Raw genomic sequence first — 22200 nt, 5'->3', positions numbered from 1 at the left:
AACCTCTAAGTGAGTGAATCGCCACAACGTGGACTAGCTTGTCGGCAAGCAAGTGAACCTCGGTAAAAAATCATTATGTCATCATTTGATTCTGAGGTGATTGATCTTTATTGGTATTCATTCTTGTGATTAATTGGTTCACTCCTTGACTCGACGGTATAACCATCTTGCTCACTCTCTTTATATTACCGTAAACTAGTTATCAAGCTCTTTAGTGTAGCTAGTTATTAGAGCTTGTTAGTTTGGTTAGTATGGCTCTTTAGTTAGCTTTTGAGAGTACACTAACTTAGTGTAGTGACATAGTTATTGTGTGGATAGAAACTACATAAACTAGAATTATGGTAGGTGACTTGTATTTTTAGTAGGCTAGCGCAACACTCGCTTCACCTCATAATTGTCTAACCGGTTTGTTATGTGTTGTTGTAGAAATTTTTAATAGGCTGTTCATCCCCCTCTAGCCATTAAGACCTTTCACAAAGCTCATCACATTTTATAAATTATGACTGTGCACTCTATAAGGAAGCTATAGGCTCTCAGTTCAGCTGGACACTTATAATCTGTTATAGATTCATTTTCTTTTCGGTGGACCACATGTGTCATTATAAAATACTAGAGTTGGGTAAGTTCTATGTTTTTTTCACTTGTGGCTTGGCAATTGGCGTCAGTTCCTAGATATGTACTGATTTACATCAAGAGTTTTATAGATGTAAGTACTCAATTATAGATAGGAAGTTGTAGGCTCTCAATTCAGTTGAACACTAAATCTATTTAGTTTGTGTTGTCACCTTAGTCGTGCCATCAATTTATTCTTCACTATAAGTTAGGACAATAATTCTTAAAAACTTCACCAAATACTCAATTTTAGATCAACTACATTTGCCCAACTAAAGCTCATGGATTCACGTCTTCATCAATCTTGTATTGCTCCTTCATTTTTGTGAAAGACTATTATCGCTGATTTATCTTTATCATGGAATGGAATATATTCCTATCACATTAGACGAGAAGATGTCTAACACCTAGAGCTTCCTATTAAGCTTCAATACTCTATTGTTTAACCATAGGTCAATAAAATCACATGAGTTATCAAAGATGGTGCGGCAAAGCCGCGCCCAGGTTTTCTAGTGAAAAAGGAATATTGTACCATAAAAGATTTGGTGGCAGAAAGTGGTTTTGGCTGGGATTTCGATAGAATGATGGCGATGGCACACCAGATGTTTGGGCGGCAATGGAGGCACGTAGGAATAAGGACGCTCTGTTTTGGCGAGACAAGTCATTTCCATACTATGATGATATGTTTGCTTTATATGATGGTGAGTTGATATGAGCATGATTAATTATTATTTTCATTGGATTTGATTACAATACTTAGACAACTCTTAAATATTGTCATATTTTTTACAGGTCGTTATGCCGAAGGAAGAAGTTGTCGTGTTATGGATCATTTGCCAATAAGGCTTGCCTTCACAAGTTTCTCATGATGTGCACCTGCAGTCACCTTCACAAGTTAAGGCAATATTCCGTAGTTGTGCACGCCGAAGGTTGAATAATTCCTTTGGATTTTGTGGTTTTTGACCTGCTCTTCCTTGTTCTTGTAAGTGATATCTAGTTCCACGGTATGGAGTAAGAAATTGTGGTGTATTTGCATAGCCTGCATCTACAAGGTAGAATTTACCAAGGGGCACTAAATCCATGGTTAAGTGCATCCTGTAGAACTCTTGCATCAGAAGCAGACCCCTCCCAACCAGCATGGACATGCACAAATTTTAGATCGAAGTCACATGCAACCATTATTTTTTATAGACCTTGCTTTCTGTTTCTATATGGTTCTTGTCTTTCAACAGGAATAGTCATCGGAATATAAGTGCCATCGATAGCTCCAACATAGTTCTATATATATATTAATGGTGAAGTCAATACAAAAGGCCCACTTTACATATAGTAAATTTAACCAAACTGACATGAAAACGAACTATTTTTTAATTACCTGAAAGTATGGAGAAAATTTGGGCTGCCTTAATATACGATGCGGGTGTGGAGAAGGCAAGCATATATAGTGGCATGTGAGTTGTGTAAGTGCATTGAGCACTGCTGCAAAGTGACGGCTAATTGTTTCCCACTATGTTGGAATTGACTTGTAATACTCGATTGCTTGCATTTTTTGATATCGCATAAAGGAATATAGCTAATTGCTCTTCCACCGATACATACCTTGAATCAACAAGTCCTTTTCCACGCAATCTTCAAACCAGAGCACGGAAAATATCTCTCTCCATATGGAATCGCCTTTGGCATAAGACTTCATGCCCATTTAGTGTTTCATCAATAAATGTGGCTCCATTTCGGACTGATGTATGTATGGCTTGCCTTTGTGATGATTGGGATGAACTAGCTTCTTGTAAGGTAGGGAGGACGAAGAGAAAAAATTCCTCTTCATTTTTTTATCTACGCTGGTAGCTTGAATCCATAGAAAGAAATGCTATTGTCGTGATGGATGGATGAGAGAATGACAAAGCTATTATATTGCTGGACAACGCACAATGCAACATGTTGTGGCCCCAACAAGCTTATATATATAGCAGGAGCAGCATGGTGCTGTAGCAATGCCAGGGTACCAAAAAATATAGATTAACAACGACACTTGCAGGGCTGCAACGGATAACTTGCCCAACGGCTATTTCATCATTGCATGGGAAAACGTGAGTGTTCAAAAATTTCCTGCAATCCAAACATCAAATTTCAAGTATTCCTTTGCTTTAGATTCCTATGGTTTTTTCGCTTTATACTACATCCTATTCATATGTTTTTTCTATTTCTGTGTTTTTTATTCCTGCGTTCCAAACAGGACCTGAGTCAACACATCCCTTTTAGTCAAAAAAAACATAGTAAAAAAAATAAGTCCAACCCATCCCTTTTAGTCAAAAACCATAGTAAAAAAAAACTAAACATAAACTTAGAAGTCATGTTCGTTTCTCTTATAATCCGTACTTTTTAGCTTATTTTTCAGTCGGAATAATATTTTTTCTCTCACGACAAATGAACCGAAAGAGTGCGTTTGATAACATAACTTTGGTAGCGACACTTTTTTTTTCACCGAAGGAGTAGGTATCCTTTTTGACGAAGCCAGTAGGGCCATGTTTAGATTGCAAAAAATTTCAATCTGATAAATAGTAGCACTTTCGTCTTATTTGGTAAATATTGTCCAATCGTGGACCAACTAAGCTCAAAAGATTCATCTCGTGATTTTCAACTAAACTGTGCAATTAGTTATTTTTTTACCTACATTTAATGTTCCATGCAAGCGGTTAAAAATTGATGTGATGGAGATAGATTGAAAAAACTTGAATTTAGAGCAAGGCCTAGCTCGGATCAAACATGTCCTCGTTGGTACAGAAGTGGACTGGAAATTCTTTTGTGCACCCTTGGATTGAACTTGGATGCGTGCTGATGGACCCACCATTCATCGATGCCATCAGGTGCAGTGCAGTGCCCATTTCTATGCCCCCGACTCTAATTCAGTTGCAACCTCTTCGAGTCTTCGGCTCCTCCGCCTCCCTCGTCCTCCTGTCTCCCCGACTCTCGCCGCTGGTGAACCTGCTGGCGGCTTCCAAAGGAAGGTGAGGTGGTACCCTCCGGGAGATCTCCATTCTTCTCTTCGCACTGCCGCCGCCTGTTCACCCCTTATATTGTGCTATAGCGACTTTGTCCCACAGAGCGCCCCCGCCCGCTGCCTGTTCGACGGAATGCCTGAGGGGCCAGCGGACAAGGAACCGATCAGTTCGGCCGGCGCCGCCGCGGGTGACGCCTTCGCCGCCCTCCCGGACGAGATACTGCAGCACGTCCTCTCCTTCCTCCCGGCGCAGCCGGCTGTGCGGACGTGTGTCCTGGCTCGGCGCTGGCGCCAACTCTGGGAGGGCGCGGCGGGCCTGCGCATCACCGTCGCCAATGCGCCCGAGCCGCCGTGCGCCCCGGACGACCTGGTGTCCTCGGGGGAGCTTCGGGAGTTCGTGGACCACCTGCTCCTCCTCCCTGGCGGCGCCCCGCTCGACAATTGCGAGTTCTTGTTCGATGTGCACGATCCGGCACGTCATCCCGTGTCAAGTTCGGCGGCTCATGCTCAGTATCACCCGGGAGAATGATGTCAGGGGCCTTCATTTTCATGTCGACAACCTGCCTTTTTATCTCACGGCACCTGCGGAGGCTAGAGCTGTACGACACAAAATTGAATGACAGCTTCCTTGATTTATCAGGCTGTCCGGGACTGGAAGATCTATATATCTACAATGGTGACTTTGTCCATGCCAAGAGGATCTCGTCTAAATCTGTGAAGCACCTGAGTGTCATCGATTCCTGCTTCAATGAGCAGATCCGCACTATAATTGATGTCCCAAGTACTATTTCACTGTGGCTAGAGAACCCATGGGACAGGACTCCTGTGCTTAGGAGCATGCCATTGTTAGCAGTGGCATTTGTCAGATTTGGCACCGATTGTATGTGTTGGATGAGTGCTATAATTCTGAATCTGGGGATTGTGATGATGAGCACTGTCAAGGGTGTTATGGCCTGGAAGGTGATAATTTTAACGGTAGCACTGCCAATGTCGCCAAAAAACAAGAAATCTGTGCTTCTGAATGGTTTATCAGGAGCTAAGACTTTGGTCTTGACAGATGAATCCCAAAAGGTATACTTACATTTCATCCTTTAATCCGTTTTATATTACATGTCAATGACTCATTTCTTCAGCAATATTTATATCGATTGTAGAACATTGATGAATCTCATCTATACAGACATTTGTGTTTTGGATATATTGCCACGAGGTGGGTTCTTAAATCATTACAATTCACTGTAAAGTTTGCCTGATATTTTTTGTTTGTACTTTGTCCAGTTCATTTTCAAACGAGATGTGAAATGGTGCCCCGTGTTCAGAATGTTAAAGACTTTGGTACTAAATGAATATTGGTGTGTGCCTCCTTACTTCTGTGAATTAGCTTGTCTTCTTGAACACTCTCCAGTTCTAGAGAAGCTCACTCTTCAAATTTTGTCCAAGGTACATATATTTTCTGCATGACAACTGCTGCTTACAGTATTTTGTTTCATCTATTTATCTTGATGAAATGTTTTTACCATAGGGACCTGAACATAAGTTTGAAATTATTGGAAGCTACAGTCAGATGGAGGGATCTGCTGCAATATCAGAAAACCTTAAGATTGTTGAAGTCAAATTTGAAGTGGCTGACGAGGGAGTTCTGAAAGTTTTGATCTTCCTGCAAACACTTAACATAGGTTTTGCTTTCTACATTTCTGCAGTTTGTGATCATATTTGAAACTAAAGCAAGCTAAAGAAGAATCTCCTGAGTTTGTTAGGAAATTATCAAATAAGAAATAAAAATTGTCTATAAATGCTCTTGATGTTTCTGAAAATATTATCTACAAATCTATGCATGTAGGTGTATTGGTAGTGTAGCTTAAAAAAAAAGTAAGCACAAAATGTCAACTTGTTGTGTATTTCTGAATTATTGATGTGTTGCTTAGTTCTCAATCAGCAACATGTTCGTCCCAAAATGTTGAGATCTTGGTCAATAGAAATAGTTGCCCAAATCAGTTTTTTCCCCTTACATCATGCTTAAATTGTTGTGCATCAAGTTCTACATGTTCATTTCAAGTTTTCTTGCCAAGTGAATCAAATATCTTGTTTCTCATATGTCACCCCTGTTACTTGTGTGTGAACTTATTGTGCTTTTCATATTTGCCTAGATTTCAAATTTGACGAAGAAGAGGAGACTTTGGTAGAAGATGTATCTACTACCTCTTAATTGCATCAAGAAATGGAAGGTTGAATTTGCTCTGGCAAGGGTTCTGATGTTTTCTATGTGAACTTTTCATGTTGTTTCTGCTTGTAATAAACTAGGACTACAACTTAATCGGAATCTATGAGCTGTTTAGGCCATTGAGACTTTCTATGTGAACTTTTCGCTATACTGTGCTATGTTTGGTTTTGTACCTATCTCCTGTTTATGTGCCAAGGACAGTGCTTTACCTTTTTGTGGTACATTAAGGGGGTGTTTGGATTCATCTCCTAAACTTTAGTCGATGTCCCATCGGATGTTTGACATATGCATTGAGTATTAAATATAGACTAATTACGAAACTAAATGCATAGGTTGAAACTGTTTTGCGAGATGAATTTTTTAAGTCTAATTAGTCCATGATTTGACAATGTGGTGCTACAGTAAACATGTGCTAATGACGGATTACTTAGGTTTAATAAATTCGTCTCGCGGATTAGTGACGGATTCTGTAATTTATTTTTTTATTAGTATCCGAACATCCCATATGACATCCCATGTGATACCTCCTAAACTTTAGTCTTTGGATCTAAACACCTCATAAACTTGTTGATTGTCCTCCTAATGATCTAATGTACTGTTCTTGGTCCACGGCTTTGTTCCTCGTCCTTTGTGGTTCACATTAGCAAGTCGGTTCATCGACGAACCTGTACGGTGTGATTTGAATGTGAGACGGCGTGAATTTGAGTTAAGAGTTCCTTCGTTACCACTGAAAGCTATATTAATCCTTTATCAATGTAATAAGGAGTGTTAAGCAAGCAGTAACTCAAACTGTAATAACATTTCCATCCGTAACGAAGTACTACTGCTGCTAGTAACTGAACGTGCCATTGTCCATTTACGCTATACACTGCCTTTGATAAAAAAAAAACTCTTAGATTTTATTTTGATAAACAAAGTTTTTTTTGAACATCTCTACATACATGTTTCCTTAATCATTCATTCTCTTCCATACCCATACATGTTTCCAAACGTGATGCAGAGTCCAATCCAAGATGAAATGAAAACACAGTGTTTTCATGGTCTGTCACACTCTTCATGCCTGTATAAATTCGAGCAATATGTCCAAACACGGAGTGAAGTTTGATCTTAAGATGAATTGAAATATACAATCATTAAATAGATCTCTAAACCTCACATGCTCATACTAGTTAGAGCAGCACACGTCTAGACATCAGAATGCATATTGTGATCATTGAATTGAATGAATCTCTAAGCCGCGACCCTTACAACGGGTGAACATATTTGCTAGTAGATTCTGAAACCTACCAACGGACAGAGAAGCCTGGAACACTTGATCTGGTGTGCTCTGTGAAAGTGCGCCTCCTTATCATATCATATCAGTAAATTGATGATCTTTACAACTCTGCCAACCACAATCGAGCTGCCCAGTTGGGGGCAGCAGAAAAAATGGGCAACAATTTACCCCGCAGGACGGCTGCTCAATCAAAAGGCAACTCCTGTTTACATGAAAATGGTGCTCCGGGGATCTATCTGCTCGTCAGAGCTCAGCAGGAACGGAAATAGATTACATGTGATTTTGTGAGCAAAAAGTAGCCGGTCTGTGTTGGGGTAGACATGTTACATGATGTTCGAAGTTGGTGAGAACTCAGCATATACGCTTCCACCAGCCTTTTTAGTTACAAGCTAACAATTCTAGACAGCATGTACGCTTCCTCGAGCTCCCCGGCCAAACCATCGTTAGTTTCCTACACGCGATAGCAGATGTTAGTAAAGCAAAAGGAAAGCTCCATTTCAGAGCTAATTTCCATCAAGGATATAACAAAGATGAAAATGAGAGGAAGTATATATGATCTTGATCTCCTAGTCGTAAGTTAATAACAAATTTTCATGGTATTAGTGTTTCTTGCTTGACATCAGGTATCATACCCGTAAATTCATCACATTGGTTCTTGTTATGTACTGGTCCAATGCACCATCCCCTCGGAGAATTTTAGCCCCACAACCTGGCCTATCAACAGAACCAATCGCCTCCTCATCCACCACAACAGCGTCTACTCGCTCATTTCCTGTTTTTTCGTCTGGAATCTGCTTAACAGGAGATTCAGAATGTATGGCTCAACTTTGCATCTTATTGTGTAACAGTTCAAGAGGCCTACCTCATACATGGCCTCCAACAGAACAGTTTCCAAGATGGCTCTTAAACCACGAGCACCAGTGCTTTTAGCTATCGCCTTCTTAGCTACCAATCTAAGTGCACTGTCAGTAAAGTGCAACCTAACCTGATGAACCAAAAGGTGTAATATAAGATAAAAAATTGATTGATACAAGAAGATATGCTACGATAATAAGTTTTTGTGGGCTCACTTTGTTCAGGTTAAACATTTTCCTGTATTGTTTGGAAAGTGAATTCTTCGGTTCTGTTAGAACCTGAAAGCAGATAAAATCATTTTAAAGAGCTTCAGCATGCAAGAGACCCTTTTTTATGAAAATCGTGTAAGAGCTGCTTCTTGAGTAATTAGTTTTCATCATTATACCAACTGAACAAGCTACCTGAACGAGCTGACCTTCATTCAGAGCTGCCAAACTTACTAGAATGGGCAAACGACCAATGAACTCTGGAATTAGACCATATCTAACAAGATCACCACTCTCAACCTGCCAATGCAATTGGATTATCCCGCCAATGAGTATGCAAGGAACAATTATTGAGACATGAAAGACTGTTTCATAGGATTGATGCAAAAGAAATCTAGCATATGCTTACAGATTCTAACAAAGATGAGGTAACCATTGGACAGCTAGCTCCAGAACTTCTCATGTTCGTGCGAACGGGTACCCCAAAACCTATAGATGAATCTTGGCGCCTGATTCATGCCAAAAGCTAGAGTTCAGTTTCTCTGTGGAATTTGTTTGGAATAACCTATCTACACATGAAATCTGCAATACCTTTCAGAAATAGTCTTTTCCAAGTCCACAAAAGCACCACCACATATAAAAAGAATATCTGTCGTGTCTATCTGCAGTATCATGATTCATGAGATTCTGTTACAGGCATGTCGCACTGAAAACAGTGAAGTATCATGATGGATTTACAATGCCCATAATATCTAAGCAAATACAGAGTGGCAAACATAAACTCCCTCTGTCCTTAAATACAAGGTATCCAAGCGATTTTCAGACATAATAAGAATCCTGGCAACAGACCACCTTGTCCCTCACTAATTAGGATGGAGGGGCCAGTTCAGTTGTTATTTTCCTTAATTACTGAGTGGCTGTTTTCGGTGAAGTCAAGTTTAAAAGGAATCTCAATATTTGCTACCAAAAAAGTCAAAGGAGAGAGGGGGCTGAGGACCCAGAATACTTGTATTTTGGTACAAATTTTGAACTCTAGAACCCTGATATTTTAAAGCGGAGGGAGTATAATATTTATGCCTTGCACATTTTTAACACAACCAGTGTGTTCGTTTTTGTCTGGTTGTCAAAAAATGCTTTTGAGGTAACACTTCCTCTGCTCACTATGTACTGTAGTACAGAGTCCTTATGCCATAAAAAAGAACATTTTAAAGAACTTTTTTCATTCAATTGAATCCAAATTTGACCCATATGATATACAGTGCATGTATTCATTAAGGACCATATAGAGTATGTAACCTGTATGCTATCATTGCGAGAATTCTTGCGCGATCCTTTCTCAGGAATACTGACAACCTGCATTAGGAATACGAATAAGTAGGCAACATACAGAGGATCACTGCTGTAGTCTCTTGACATGCAGTTAAAGTCAACCAGAGATCCTTATAAAAAAATCAATCAAAGATAGCTTCTAAACTCCTAATTCTGCAGCCACAAAATAAAAAGGCAATTGTAGTCACTTACAGTTCCTTCTAGGATTTTCAACAATGCTTGTTGAACACCCTCTCCAGATACATCTCTACTAACATTTGCACTCTCTGCCTGAAACATGGTGCCGTTTAGAAATTTTAAAACTAAATAAGCTACCCAAGAAAACATTCAAAGAATCAGTACCTTCTTTGTTATTTTATCAATTTCATCTATGTACACTATCCCTTGTTGTGCAGCCTGAACATTATACTCAGCAGCCTGAACAAAATTTAGAATGTCATGAGGATCCTGGAATAGTATGTTTTCTTCCCTTTCTTTTTTCCCTATTTGTGAATCTACATGAACAGATAAAAGGCAATTCAACAACTAGAGTAAAGGCACATAATAGCCAGCCACACTTACCACAAGTAATTTTTGCAGTATCGACTCTACATCCTCCCCTACATATCCAGCCTGTATAATAATGCAGCAAATTTTAGTTTTGGTTCCAACTCGAACTCACACATTCTAGTGTAACTGCATATATCCAATTTCTCCATATAGCTTCAATACAATTAATATAGCCACAGGTCCACAACAGCTGAATATGATAAAAAGTAGGAACAGATGCAAATAATAAAGAAAAATGCCAGTTCCCAGTATACAGATGCTTGATCAGAATTTGTTTTCACATAAGCATAAAAGCTAGTGGTAACATATGATGCTGAAGAATTTTGCGTGAAATGAGAAATCTAAAATAGTGAAAGAGCACAGATAAAGTTAGCAGCAATGCCATGTTTTGAGAATTTTCAGAAATCAGTTTAATGCATTTCAGTGGGGCTCTTCCAAGACATTCTAAAGAAAACAATGTTTGTAAGTCAGTAATGAACTTGCCTGCGTTAATGATGTCGCATCAGCTATAACAAATGGTACATTTACAATACGTGCTAATGTTTTCGCAAGCAATGTTTTTCCTGTCAGCAGATAGGATGGAAAAAGATTTAACTGTCAGCTCCAACTATATAGTAACTCTAGTTATAAATGTGCAAAGCATCCTCGAAGTATGGAAGGTATGCAAGATAATTTTTAAGAAATAAAGGAATACGAACCTGAGCCAGTTGGGCCCATTAGGAGTACATTGCTCTTATCTATTTCTACAATATTTTGATCATCATGTCCAGTGTCAGGAAGCCCAGAGTTAGCAGCAGATCTGGATACAGAAGCAACACATACATGCGACAAAAAAAGGTATGACATAGCAATCAGCAAATTAAATTTACATGCAACCCTATGTGTCGCCAATTGCAAATGTGTAACGAAGGTTAGTAGCTTGTTTATGATATTGCAGAGATATGTTAAAAAAAAAGCAAAACTAAGGCAGGTAAGATAAAGGACAGAGACTAACTCTTTCTGTACATTTGCATTATATATTCTCTTGTAATGGTTGTATACAGCTACAGATAGCACCTGCAAGGAAAAAGTATCTGTAATAAGCATATGAAAACTATGGTTTGCTCTTAGAAAAGGATCATGGTGATCATGGTGCATGAACGTTTACGACTTTACGTACTTAACTCCTCTCCATGATTTAAAAGGATGCATAGTCAGGAATCTGGCTTTAGCAACATGTGTCACCAATTACTTTCTTTTCGACTAAAAACTAGCGCATCGGAAATTGGTGACACATGTTGCTAATTGCCACCTATTCCCTGCCCTTTTCGGAGGTTGCTTTGGAAAAAAAACACTACTAACTCCTGCTAATTTAGTTCACGACTTATCCATAAGGACACAGATATCTCATACACAAAAAATACATACTGTAATCTCAACAGGATATTACCCTCTGCAATTAGTTGCATTGACAATAAATTATCGAGCTATTGATGTATCAATAAAGCCATCTAGTTTCCATGTTACACAACCAAGTCTAGAAACTACAGGAATCTGTAGCAAACCACCACCCAAAGTCTACTACATAACTTTTAACATCAGAAATTTGAAAAAAAAAAGGCACAAGACCAATACTAGTATAGATGATGAAGAAACTGTGCTGGTTGCCTTGGGTGATGGTGACGCATTTGCAAAATTCCATCATAGCTCATCAATTTTCTGGCAAGCCCAACCAGATATCTAAATCACATAATACAAGTCACATCAGTTCAAAAGGGGCGCATTCCCATTCCCTAGTCTACGGGTGTTTGGTTCGCAGCCTCTCCTGGGAGTCATGGCCAGGCAAGCACATCCAACCCCAGGTGTTCAAAAAATCAAACGTTTGGCATCGCTGCCTGGTCCAGACACAATTTCCAAGGTCCGAAGCAAACACCCCCTATCTGCATGTTAATGAAACATTCTCAGTTTAATGCCAAAGAAGCAGAGCACCTACCATTCTACCACAACAACCATCTCCATCTGTACCATCTGCGCGAAAACCATAAACTTATTCGCATTCACACCTAACATCCCGAAATTCGCCAATTCAGAACTAAAGAAACCGCACTGAGCTATACAGGCATACAGCCTACGCTCTATAGCATCGTTTCACTCAACTGAAATAAGTCACATTAACCGAAATTCGCAGCATTGTTAAAAAGGAAGGCAGAAGTGGGGACATACGGGACACCTTTTTTGCCTTGGCCTGGCCGATGACGAACTCATCAAGCCTCCGGCACATCTCCCGAGGGGTTGGCAGCTCATCGCCGAGGCTGGCTCCACCCCACCACTCCCTCTTAGGCGAAGCGCTAGTGCCCTCCCCTCCCGAGGATGAGTCCCCGCCGTTACCGTTACCGCCACCGCCACCGCCTCCTCCTGCCCCTCCTCCTTCCTCCCTCTGTCTCCTCCGCGGCTTCCGTCGCGCCGGATACTGCGGCATCTGCATCGGGGGCGATTGCGGCAACGGGCGGAACTCGTCGGGCGGGCGCTCCGACAACATCCTCTTGATCCGATCAGCGAATCCTCCGCTCTCCGCGTCCTCGTCGTCGGCCCCGACGCCGCCGGGGATCTCGAGGAACGCGCCCCGCAGCGGGTCGATCCGCTGGGCGCGGAACAGGAACGCGCCCCGGCAGGCCGGGCACACGCCCGCCCCGTCGTGGTTGTGGTGCTGGGCGGCATCTATGGCCCCGGCAGCGGCCGGAGGGGGCGCCGGGAGCTGCTGGAGGGAGAATTGGACTGACATGTGGGCGTCGCAGCGCGGGCAGTTGGCCTCGGCCCGGATCCGGCTGCTGCCGCTGCCGCCGGAGCACCGCCGTACCGCCGAGGCGGCGAGCGGCACCGCTGCATCCCGAAGCTTCGTGAAGGTCCGGAACATGGCTAGGTGGGTGGGTTGGGTAAGGGGCGGAGCCGGAGAGGAGGACGACGATGCGGAGGTGGAGGATGGTGGAGATAGGGAGGAGGAGAGGAAGTGGGAAGTGGGTGAAGGTTCCTGTTTTTATACGACCGGAGGTAGTGGGAGACTGAGATTTGATTGGGGAATCTCCGGCCGTCGGATGGCGCGGCGTGGGGGAATCCGTAGGCGTCGGGGCTCCTCACCAAACCGTCCTGCGGCCCGGAGCGGTTAACGGCGGCGGCGGCGGGGAGGCCGACGTGTGGGGCCACCGGCTCACGGGAGAGATCCTCTGCCATGTGGGGCACGTGAGTGGGGCCAGCCATCAGCCGCTTGCACCAGATGCGGTGGAACCTTTATCTGCCTGGGATGTGGGCATGCCGCATGCATGGGGCTTTTGCGCTTGCGTACCCGCGAGGGTTGCGCGTCATCGCCGGGACGACCGTCATCCCTTGAGATGCGCCGTGCCGGCCGGAAGGAAAGGAAGAAAGAGGCCTCAGCCCTCATGTCTCGGGGCTCAGCAGCTGCTGCTTAGCCCACGTCTCTTTTTCTTTCACAAGCCCGCGAGACCGCGACGCCATCACGCCATTGTCTGTGCAAGTCCTTTCAGCGTGTCTGCATGTGGAAGCTGGCAAGTTACCGGCTGCACAAGGAAGCCCATGCATGTTTGGATTAGGAAGAAAAAACACCGATAGAGTTTGTCTAGTCTAGTTCATCAAAAGCTAGAAAATGGAAGCTAGTGAGCGCCGAGCAGTCGCTCTCTTGAAACGGAATTCAGGAAGCGTGTTCAATCGCATGTTCGTAAACGTGGATTAAGAGAGTGTCTGTTAGACGACGTAGGACGCATCCACTTGGCCATTTTTTTTCTTTTTTTATGAGGAACATTGGCAGTTGGACCACATGGCATGCGTGAAAGGGTTTTTCTTTTTTCTTTTTGGGGGATGAAAGTGTTGTATTAACACCCTGGTGACTATGAAGCAGTGCTGGTTTTAGATGCCAAATAGGATGGTTAAATGTAAACTACTCATGGATTACTAAGAGCTAATATGGGATGACCGGTGGCTAGAAGTTTATAATGATTAGACTATGTTTAGCCCATTATCCTGTGACAGGCTATTTTTTAGTGCAATGATCCAAACACGTGCTAATTAATCGATTAGCTAGATCGAGCCTGAGCAATCCATGGACACACAAGATGTATTCTGTGCCAAAGAGTACAATAAAACCGCCTATTAGCTGGTTTGAGCTAAATCATGAACAACTTTGTTACACTCTTCTATTTTTATCAACTCTAAACTTCGCCAAAACACTCGACATGGATCTAATCTAGGATGATCAATCTTCAATAGCTGAGTGCCCGAGTTGATGGAGAACACCACTATTGTGTGCATCGTACTCGGTGATCATTGGCTTGTTAATCCATTCCATCGCAAGTTGTATTTATATTCCATCCTTGTACGTGTGCCATAAGTTTAACTTCCTTCGCTCAAGCACAATTCCTGATAATGCGCCACCAGGGCAGATGAATGTAACCGTCATAACCTTGAATTAGCCACACTTGATTGTGCTACTCACAAAAGGAATCGTCAACATTATTAAACTTCAGTCAATTAGACAAAGGATGTGACAATCTAACCCTCCAGAGTAATGTCGTATACCATTTTATCTTTCTTCTGTTGCCTAATTATCAATTTCTTACTCTTGCGATCCTCCTCACTTCGACTTCACAATTGCAACAACGGGTCCCAAACCCCCAATAGTTTTAAATGAAATAAATGGAACCCTCTACAGAAGGTTGTGAAAGTGCATTTGCCCCCTATGTGGGTTTTGGTGTATCGATGACATCCAAATTATGGACTAATGAGATCTTAATGAAATATATTGCAGCTTTAGTCCCTTGAAAGCTTTAAAAGAGTTGATCTAAGATGAAATAATATCCCTCAATTCTTCAAGTGCAAAAAGCGGACGAACCCAAAGCACTCTCGAAAGCCTTTTTTATTTTGTTTTGGGTTTAGGTATGTCGTACTATAAAGAGGGATGCAAGTTTAGGTGATCTAAGGAAGATAGAGTGCCCAAGCATAAAAATAAAATCAAAAGAGAGACAAAATCACCTCACGAACACTTGTACATAGTTTGTGGACTTTTGGTAGCCGGAAGTCTCGACGTTTGGTGCCGGAAGTCCCGACGCTTGCTGACTTAGCCGCAGCCTGCCTGCGCATCTTCGCCCGTCGGAAGTCCCGACAAGAGGCGGGAGTTCCAGTGCCGGAAGTTCTGCCTCCCTCCGGAAGTCCTGACACTTCACAACTTAGCCGCATGCGCATCTTCGCCCGTCGGAAGTCCCGACGGGAGTCAGGAGTTCCAGGTGCCGAAAGTCCCGACGCCTCGGGACTTAGTCGCCTAGCTCGTCATGTCTGTCGGGAGTCCCGACGAAAGCTAGAAGTCCTAGCGGCCACTGGGAGTTCCGACGATATGCGAGCAAGCCCAATGGACTGTCTGCATGAACAATGTTTTTGTGTTGAACCAAAAGTTTTGACATATGTGTCAGAACTTCCGACTCAGATCTGAACGGTTGGATTTGCCTTTGAGTATAAATAGTTCTCTCCTCTCTTCTAGCCGTCAACCACTCATTCATTGCTCACCAACCTTCGTCCAAAATAGCTACCAAGCATTCAAGGGACCCCTCTCCTCTTCCCTTTGGTCCAATCTTCGATTCCCCTAGGGTGTTTAGTGAAAGGAGAGTGGACTGAGTGAGAGAATCACTTTGGCAAGCTTGAGCACTTGATTTCTTCGTCAAACCGGTTGGATTTGCTTCTATTACTCTTGGGTTCTTAGAACCCTAGCTGGCTAGGCGTCGCCCAAGAGCGTCCATCTTGTGAAAGAGCCTTGGGAAGTTTGTATTACCCTTGGTTTCTTAGTGGAAAGCTCGAGTGATCTTTGTGGTTGCTTTGAGAGAGGCAAGAAGGTGGAAGAGACTTCGACCTTTGTAGTCACCTGAACAACGAGGACGTAGGAGCTCCTTTGTGGGGTTGTCAAACCTCAGGATAAATTCTTGTGTTCCACGTACTTGTTGTTGTTGTGATTTGTGCTATCATATTTGTTCTAGTTGGTTTGTCTTCCTCCCCAACTCTTCTCTTAGGGTTTGTACTCGATCTATGAAGAGGTGACCTTCCGGCGTCAAAGAAGCAACCCCAACACTTCACCTTACCAGTAGGGAGTAGGGTTGTAAGATATCTTTCACTCAAAGTTTGTTTTAGCACTTGTAGTGCAATTCTCGTAGGTGTCGGAACTCCCGGTTGTTTGCGTTGGAACTTCTAGGTGCCGGAAGTTTTAGCCCAAACTATAGGGACTTCTGACTGTCACTGATATTTTACTTTGAGATTACGTAGAAATTTTTAGATACACCTATTCACCCTTCTTTAGGCATTGTTTAGATCCTTTCAATTGGTATCAGAGCAAGATCTTCTTTTAGCGCTTCACCGCGTGAGAAAAAACAATGTCGGAGACCGACAAGATGCAAGCCAACGTCATCGAGATGGCCAAGAAGATAGCTGAAGAGTTGATGGCTGCTCAAGTCAAGTTCTTCCAAGATGAAATAAAAAAGATGCAAGATGAGATGAGCAAGATGAAGGAAGAATTGAGCAAGAAGGTTGATGATGCAATAAGTGGGAAGAATGATGCAACAAGTGGCAAGAATAAAGCAAACAAAGATGCCGCTAGTGATATTGGAGCTGGTGAGCATGCTCATGGAAATAGAATATATTCAAACATGAACTTCGACTATGGGCAACTCATCAAAGGTTCACTTCTACATACCCCTTCCGTCAACATTGGCAAGCCACCTTACTTTGATCGAACAAGATACACCGATTGGTCCTACAAGATGAAGATGCATCTCATTGCCGCAAGACTTTGAGAAGTTGTGAATGTTGGTGTGATGATTCCTACTGATGAAGATAGAGAGATAACTCTAGAAGAAGTGTACAATCTCCATCAAAATGCACAAGCCGTAGCATTGCTTGTGTCAAGCCTAAGTCCGAATGAGTTTAGAAAGGTAAATAGAATGGGAAGTGCAAAGCAAATTTAGGATACTTTAAAAGTGTCATTTGAAGGAGATAAAAGTATGAGAAAAGGTAACATTAAGTTACCTCATGGTGAATTAGAAAGATTTGTGTTCTTGCAAAATGAAACAACACAATCCATGTTTGATAGGCTTATGGTATTAGTCAACCGCATAAGAGCTCTTAGAAGCACCGAATGGGATGACAACAAGGTTGCTAGAAAGATGTTAAGAACCTATAGAGCCAAGAACAACACGCTAGCGTACGTGATCATGGAAAGGCCCGGTTATGATGAGATGACACCCCAAAAAATTCTTTCAAAGCTCAAGCATCATGAGTGTCTAGATGAAGATGCAATCAATGCTCACAATCAAAATCATAATGCAATAGGATACAACAAAAATGCAGCCCTAAAGGCAACTCAAGCTCATGAAGGCAAATCTTCTAGTCAAGAGAAGAAGAAGAAAGTGAAGGATGATTCCTCAAGTAAAGAAGAAGAGTCCAGTGAAGAAGTTGCACTCATCATTAGAAACTTTAGAAAGTTTATAAAGAAGAAGAGCAACTGAAAGACTTACGGTGATGGAAAGAGAAGGAATAAGAAGAGGTTTTGCTATGGTTGTGGCCAAACCGGTCATTTCATAGCCGATTGTCCTAATGAGAAGAAGAAGCACAAGCACGACAAGGATGAAGACAGGAAGAACAAAGGCAAGAAGAGAGGTGAAGCTCATCTTAGTGAAGAGTGGGAGTTAAATGATAGTGACTCAAGTGATTATGAGAAGAAGAAGAAGAAGGGAGCCGCAAACATCGCCTTCCACCACTCTTCGTCACCGACCATGATCTTCCCTGACTTGACTTCACCACCAAAACTCTTCCCCGACTTATCTTCATCACCAAGGCTCTTCTTCAACCTCATCGACAACGACTACTACACTCCAACTTGTCTCATGGCTAAGGGGGAGAAGGTACATGTCTCATCCGACCCCTCTAGTGATGAGAACATAGAAGAACTTGAAGCAACCATGATAAAGAAATTTGGTAAAAAGGCCTACACTAAAATAAAAATGCTAATAAAGAAATTAGAGAATAGGGATAGATGCTTGGAGATACAAGGAGACATAATCACTCAAGAGAGAGACAAGAACCTTACACTTGAAGTATCTATCGTCGAGGAAAAGATGAAGGTTGAAAAGTTAACCGTTTAATTGTCTTTAGCAAATGACTCAATTGAAGAATTGACTAAGGAATATTCCTCGATTAATGATCTAGTGGCTAGCCTCAAGAATGAGAAGAGTATAGCTCAAGAAAGCCTCACAAGCTTAGAAGAAAAATATTGAAATCTTGAGCTAAACTATAGTATTCTTTGGGCTAGCACTTTAACTTCTCCTAAGGCAATCAAAGACTCTAATGTCTCTACTAGTAATGGTTGTAAAAGATGCTATAAAATTGATGTAAATACATATGCAACTAACCTTATTGAGCTAGAGAAGAAAGACAAGGAGATTCATAGGTTGAAGATGATCTTGAAGAATGGGTGCAAGTGCCAAGAGCAATCCAATAAGACTATATACAAGTCATCAAGGCACCCATCAATCAAGGAACGCATTGGCTACAATAGGTATGATGGAAAGGCCAATGTAAGGAACATGATCAATGGTGTGCCTTGTGTGACGTTCAACAAGGACGTTGCTCTTGATAAGCTTATATGCAAGGCCAACAACAAGGTCTACATTCCAAAGATCCAACCTACAAGTGACATGACAATCAAGATGAAGCAATTCGAGGCCCCCAAGCCACAAGCACCACTTCCACGGTGCTATGCTAGTGACTATATGTGTTGTTGGGGCAAGGATGACAAGATTGTAGTTAAGTATGTTGGTGCCCAAAAGAGGAAGGAGATTATGAGGAGTGTTTGGGTGCCCAAGTTTTATGTGACTAACCCCCTAGGACCTAAATCTGTTTGGGTACCTAAAATAAGAGCTTGATTTATCTTTGTAGGAATATTCCTCTGGTGGAACAAGTTGGGTGGTAGATAGTGGTTGCACCAATCATATGATCGGAGAGAAGGACATGTTCACATCATTTCAACCTAGTCATGACCAAAGCGGGAACATTATGTTTGGTGACAATGGAAAAGGAGAAGTTCTCAGTTTGGGTAAAATTGCTATCTCAAATGATAATTCCATTTCTAATGTTTTACTTATGAATTCGTTGAGATACAATTTGTTGTCCGTTTCACAACTTTATGAGATGGGTTACAATTGTCTCTTTACGGATAAGGGTGTGGAAGTCTATAGAAGGGAGGATTCCTCTATTGCATTTATGGGTCGTTTAAAAGGGAAACTCTGTCTAGTTGATTTCACATCAAATAGAGTAAATCCCGAGACTTGTTTAATGGTAAAATCTAGCATGGGTTGGTTATGGCATCGCCGACTTGCCCATGTTGGGATGAGGAACTTGGCCAAACTTCAAAAAGGCAAACACATCCTTGGGCTAACAAATGTTTCTTTTAAGAAAGATAGGATTTATAGCGCATGCCAAGCGAGAAAGCAAGTTGGAGCTAAACATCCCATCAAGAATATTATGACAACCACAAGGCCATTAGATTTGCTTTAGATGCACATATTTGGACCCGTCGCTTATATAAGCCTTGGTGGTAACAAATATTGTTTCGTAATTGTTGATGATTATTCTCTTTTCACTTGGGTATTCTTTTTGTGTGACAAGAGTGAGGTATGTGGCATCTTCAAGAAGTTTGCAAAAAGAGCCCAAAATGAGTTTGATGTCAAGATCAAGAGAGTTAGAAGTGATAATGGGACGGAGTTCAAGAACACCAACATTGAAGAGTTCCTTGATGAAGAAGGAATCCAACATGATTTTTGATTCCATACACTCCACAACAAAATTGTGTTGTGGAGAGGAAGAACCGAACGCTCATTGAAGCCGCAAGAGCAATGTTGGAGAATACAAGATTCCAACCAACTATTGGGCGGAAGTGGTTAGCATGGCATGTCATGCTATCAACCGAATGCTCATTGAAGCCTACGAACTTATAACCGGTAAAAAGCCTAAGGTGCACTACCTTAGAGTTTTTGGATCCAAGTGTTTCATACTTAACAAGAAATTTAAAAGCTCAAAGTTTGCACCAAAGGTTAATGAAGGTTTCATGCTTGGTTATCGTACTAATGAACATGGATATCGTGTTTTCAATAAAACCACCGGTTTAATTGAAATCGCGGTGGACGTGACTTTTGATGAAACCGACGGCTATCAAAAGGAGCAAGTCAATGTTGAGATTGTAGGTAATGAAGAAACTCCACATAAAGATATCAAGAAGCTGGTCGTGCTCATGCTCAAACCCAAGCTCCAGCTCCACCCGTTGGTGCTCCTGCTTGGGAGTTCGTTCCTGGCCTAGGTGATGTGCCCACTATTGATCCCGCTGAGAAAGCTCTTGATCAAGAAGGATGGACTATTGCTGATGATGTGTGCACCATGATCCCTTCCGCTCTGGGTTACTTTGGGATTAGTCAGCTAATTCCATTCGATGGTCCTACTCCTACCATCCGGGAACCACAGCGCACTCCAAATCTAGCTGGAGGTTACACACCTCATTTGATGGTTGATTATCGTCGTCATGTGGCTAAGATTCGTCGTCAGCGTGCGCAACATCTCTATGATGAGCCCAAGGATTTGAGGATTGAGTATAGGTTCTGGCAACCATTTTATTTTGACTTCTATCATCATTTGGTCGATCTCCGCTACATCAACAAGAGAGAGGCCCCGATGATTCAGATGAAGGCCATTGACACCTTTGAGCTTAGCAAGCTACCTGGCTTGGACATGACAACTGCTCCATGACTTGAGGAGGATGGGGTTGTAGCCACTGATGGAGTTCCACAAGCCGTGGAACAACGAGATTATCTGTCAGTTCTATGCCTCCTATCACTTGGACACTCAGGCGGATACACATGTCATTCATTGGACCACCAAAGGCAAGCACTACAAGGTTGATTTCATTACCATTTCTTGCCTTCTTGGCTTGGACCATAGGGATTGCACCTCCACTGCCATCACTGAGATTTCAGCTCTTGCTATGGATGAGTATCAATACATGTATTTGGATGGTCATCGTGCTGATGGGAAGACTGTTTGGCTAAAGCCCTATTACTATGTGCTCAACAACATTCTTTATCAGATCTTGTATCCCAAGATAGGTGACTCTACCAATCTCCATGAGGATTCCCAGGTTATACTTGATTGCTTTGGAGATGAGTTCTCCAAGTTCTCCATCAGTCGTTATATTTGGGACAAGATCTTCGTGGCTAGTGGAGATGTGGTGAAGCACTACCCCTATGCTCCATTCATCATGCATATCATTGAGCACATGTCTGACATTCACTTCCCTTCAGATGCCCCTCACAAAGTTCTTAAGCTGTCCAACAAGATGTCACTTCAGGCAAAGCAGGAGTTAGAGGAGGCCGCTAAGGGAAAAGGAAAAGGAAAAGGCAAAGGTGCCTCGGGCTCCTCCTCGTGTGCTTCTCCACCGTGTGCTTCGTGCTCTCGCCGTGCTCACAGTGAGGAGCCTCAGTCCTCCTCCTCCAGTAGTAAGCCCCCAGCAAGTTCAAATTCTTCATGAAGTATATGTTTGGAGCTTGTTGTGCTAGTGCTAAGCGTGAGCAAGGGATGCTAGTGAGGATGCATCACATTGAGCAGAAGCTTGACATTCACTCTGCACCGCCTTGGGCCTTGGAGCCACTTTGTGACCCTTTTGAGCTTTATGATGAGGCTTGCAAGGAATACTATGGAGAGTCGTCCGATCAGCCCTGTCCCCATGGCAAGTCACAAATGGATGTCGATGATGAGGAGTACCGCAAGAAAGATGATGACGACGACGATGATGGTGGTGGTGGCCATGATGATGATGAGGACTACGATGATGAGTAGTCATTTCTTTCACGCGACCTACCCTTTTTGGCACTTGTTGACAAAGGGGGAGTGTTAGGCTTTGATCTTATTGTAATAAGTTAGTCGCTTGGAGCTTGTGAGACTTTAAAACTTTTAGCTTGTATGAACTATGTCGTGTGGTGGCACTATGTGATGGACAACTATATTTGTGTGTGTGATGGATGATTGTAGGACAAGTAATGTCTATCTACATATCTATTAGTCTCTATATGTGAATGGTGGATGT

The 22200-nt window shown here is 42.3% G+C and overlaps 1 protein-coding gene and 1 pseudogene across 2 annotated transcripts; one reads left to right on the top strand and one right to left on the bottom strand.

Annotated features, from left to right (window-relative positions):
- The first annotated feature begins 3495 nt into the window (after positions 1-3495).
- Positions 3496-6020, top strand: LOC136453862 (MEIOTIC F-BOX protein MOF-like; annotated as a pseudogene).
- Positions 6021-7149: 1129 nt separating this feature from the next.
- LOC136450973 (CLP protease regulatory subunit CLPX1, mitochondrial-like) lies at positions 7150-13050 on the bottom strand. Of its 2 annotated transcripts, XM_066451684.1 has the most exons (15): positions 12256-13047; positions 11041-11102; positions 10745-10845; positions 10530-10609; positions 10059-10109; positions 9840-9914; positions 9690-9767; positions 9465-9521; positions 8760-8830; positions 8578-8677; positions 8364-8468; positions 8178-8240; positions 7970-8092; positions 7740-7898; positions 7150-7558 (listed from the first exon to the last, which is right to left on the bottom strand). In XM_066451684.1, exons 1-15 carry the CDS (start codon positions 12937-12939, stop codon positions 7490-7492), a joined length of 1878 nt encoding a protein of 625 aa, XP_066307781.1. In that variant the 5' UTR covers positions 12940-13047; the 3' UTR covers positions 7150-7489. The 2 variants fall into 2 exon arrangements, with proteins under 2 accessions (XP_066307781.1, XP_066307780.1); XM_066451683.1 differs by having other exon boundaries at positions 10745-11102; positions 12256-13050.
- Between the last annotated feature and the right edge of the window lie 9150 nt (positions 13051-22200).

This window comes from Miscanthus floridulus, chromosome 5 (genome assembly GCF_019320115.1).
Source record: "Miscanthus floridulus cultivar M001 chromosome 5, ASM1932011v1, whole genome shotgun sequence".
NCBI classification, from domain to species: Eukaryota; Viridiplantae; Streptophyta; class Magnoliopsida; order Poales; family Poaceae; genus Miscanthus; species Miscanthus floridulus.
Note: the sequence above shows the minus strand (reverse complement) of the source record. Positions and strands in the feature narration are given on the sequence as shown.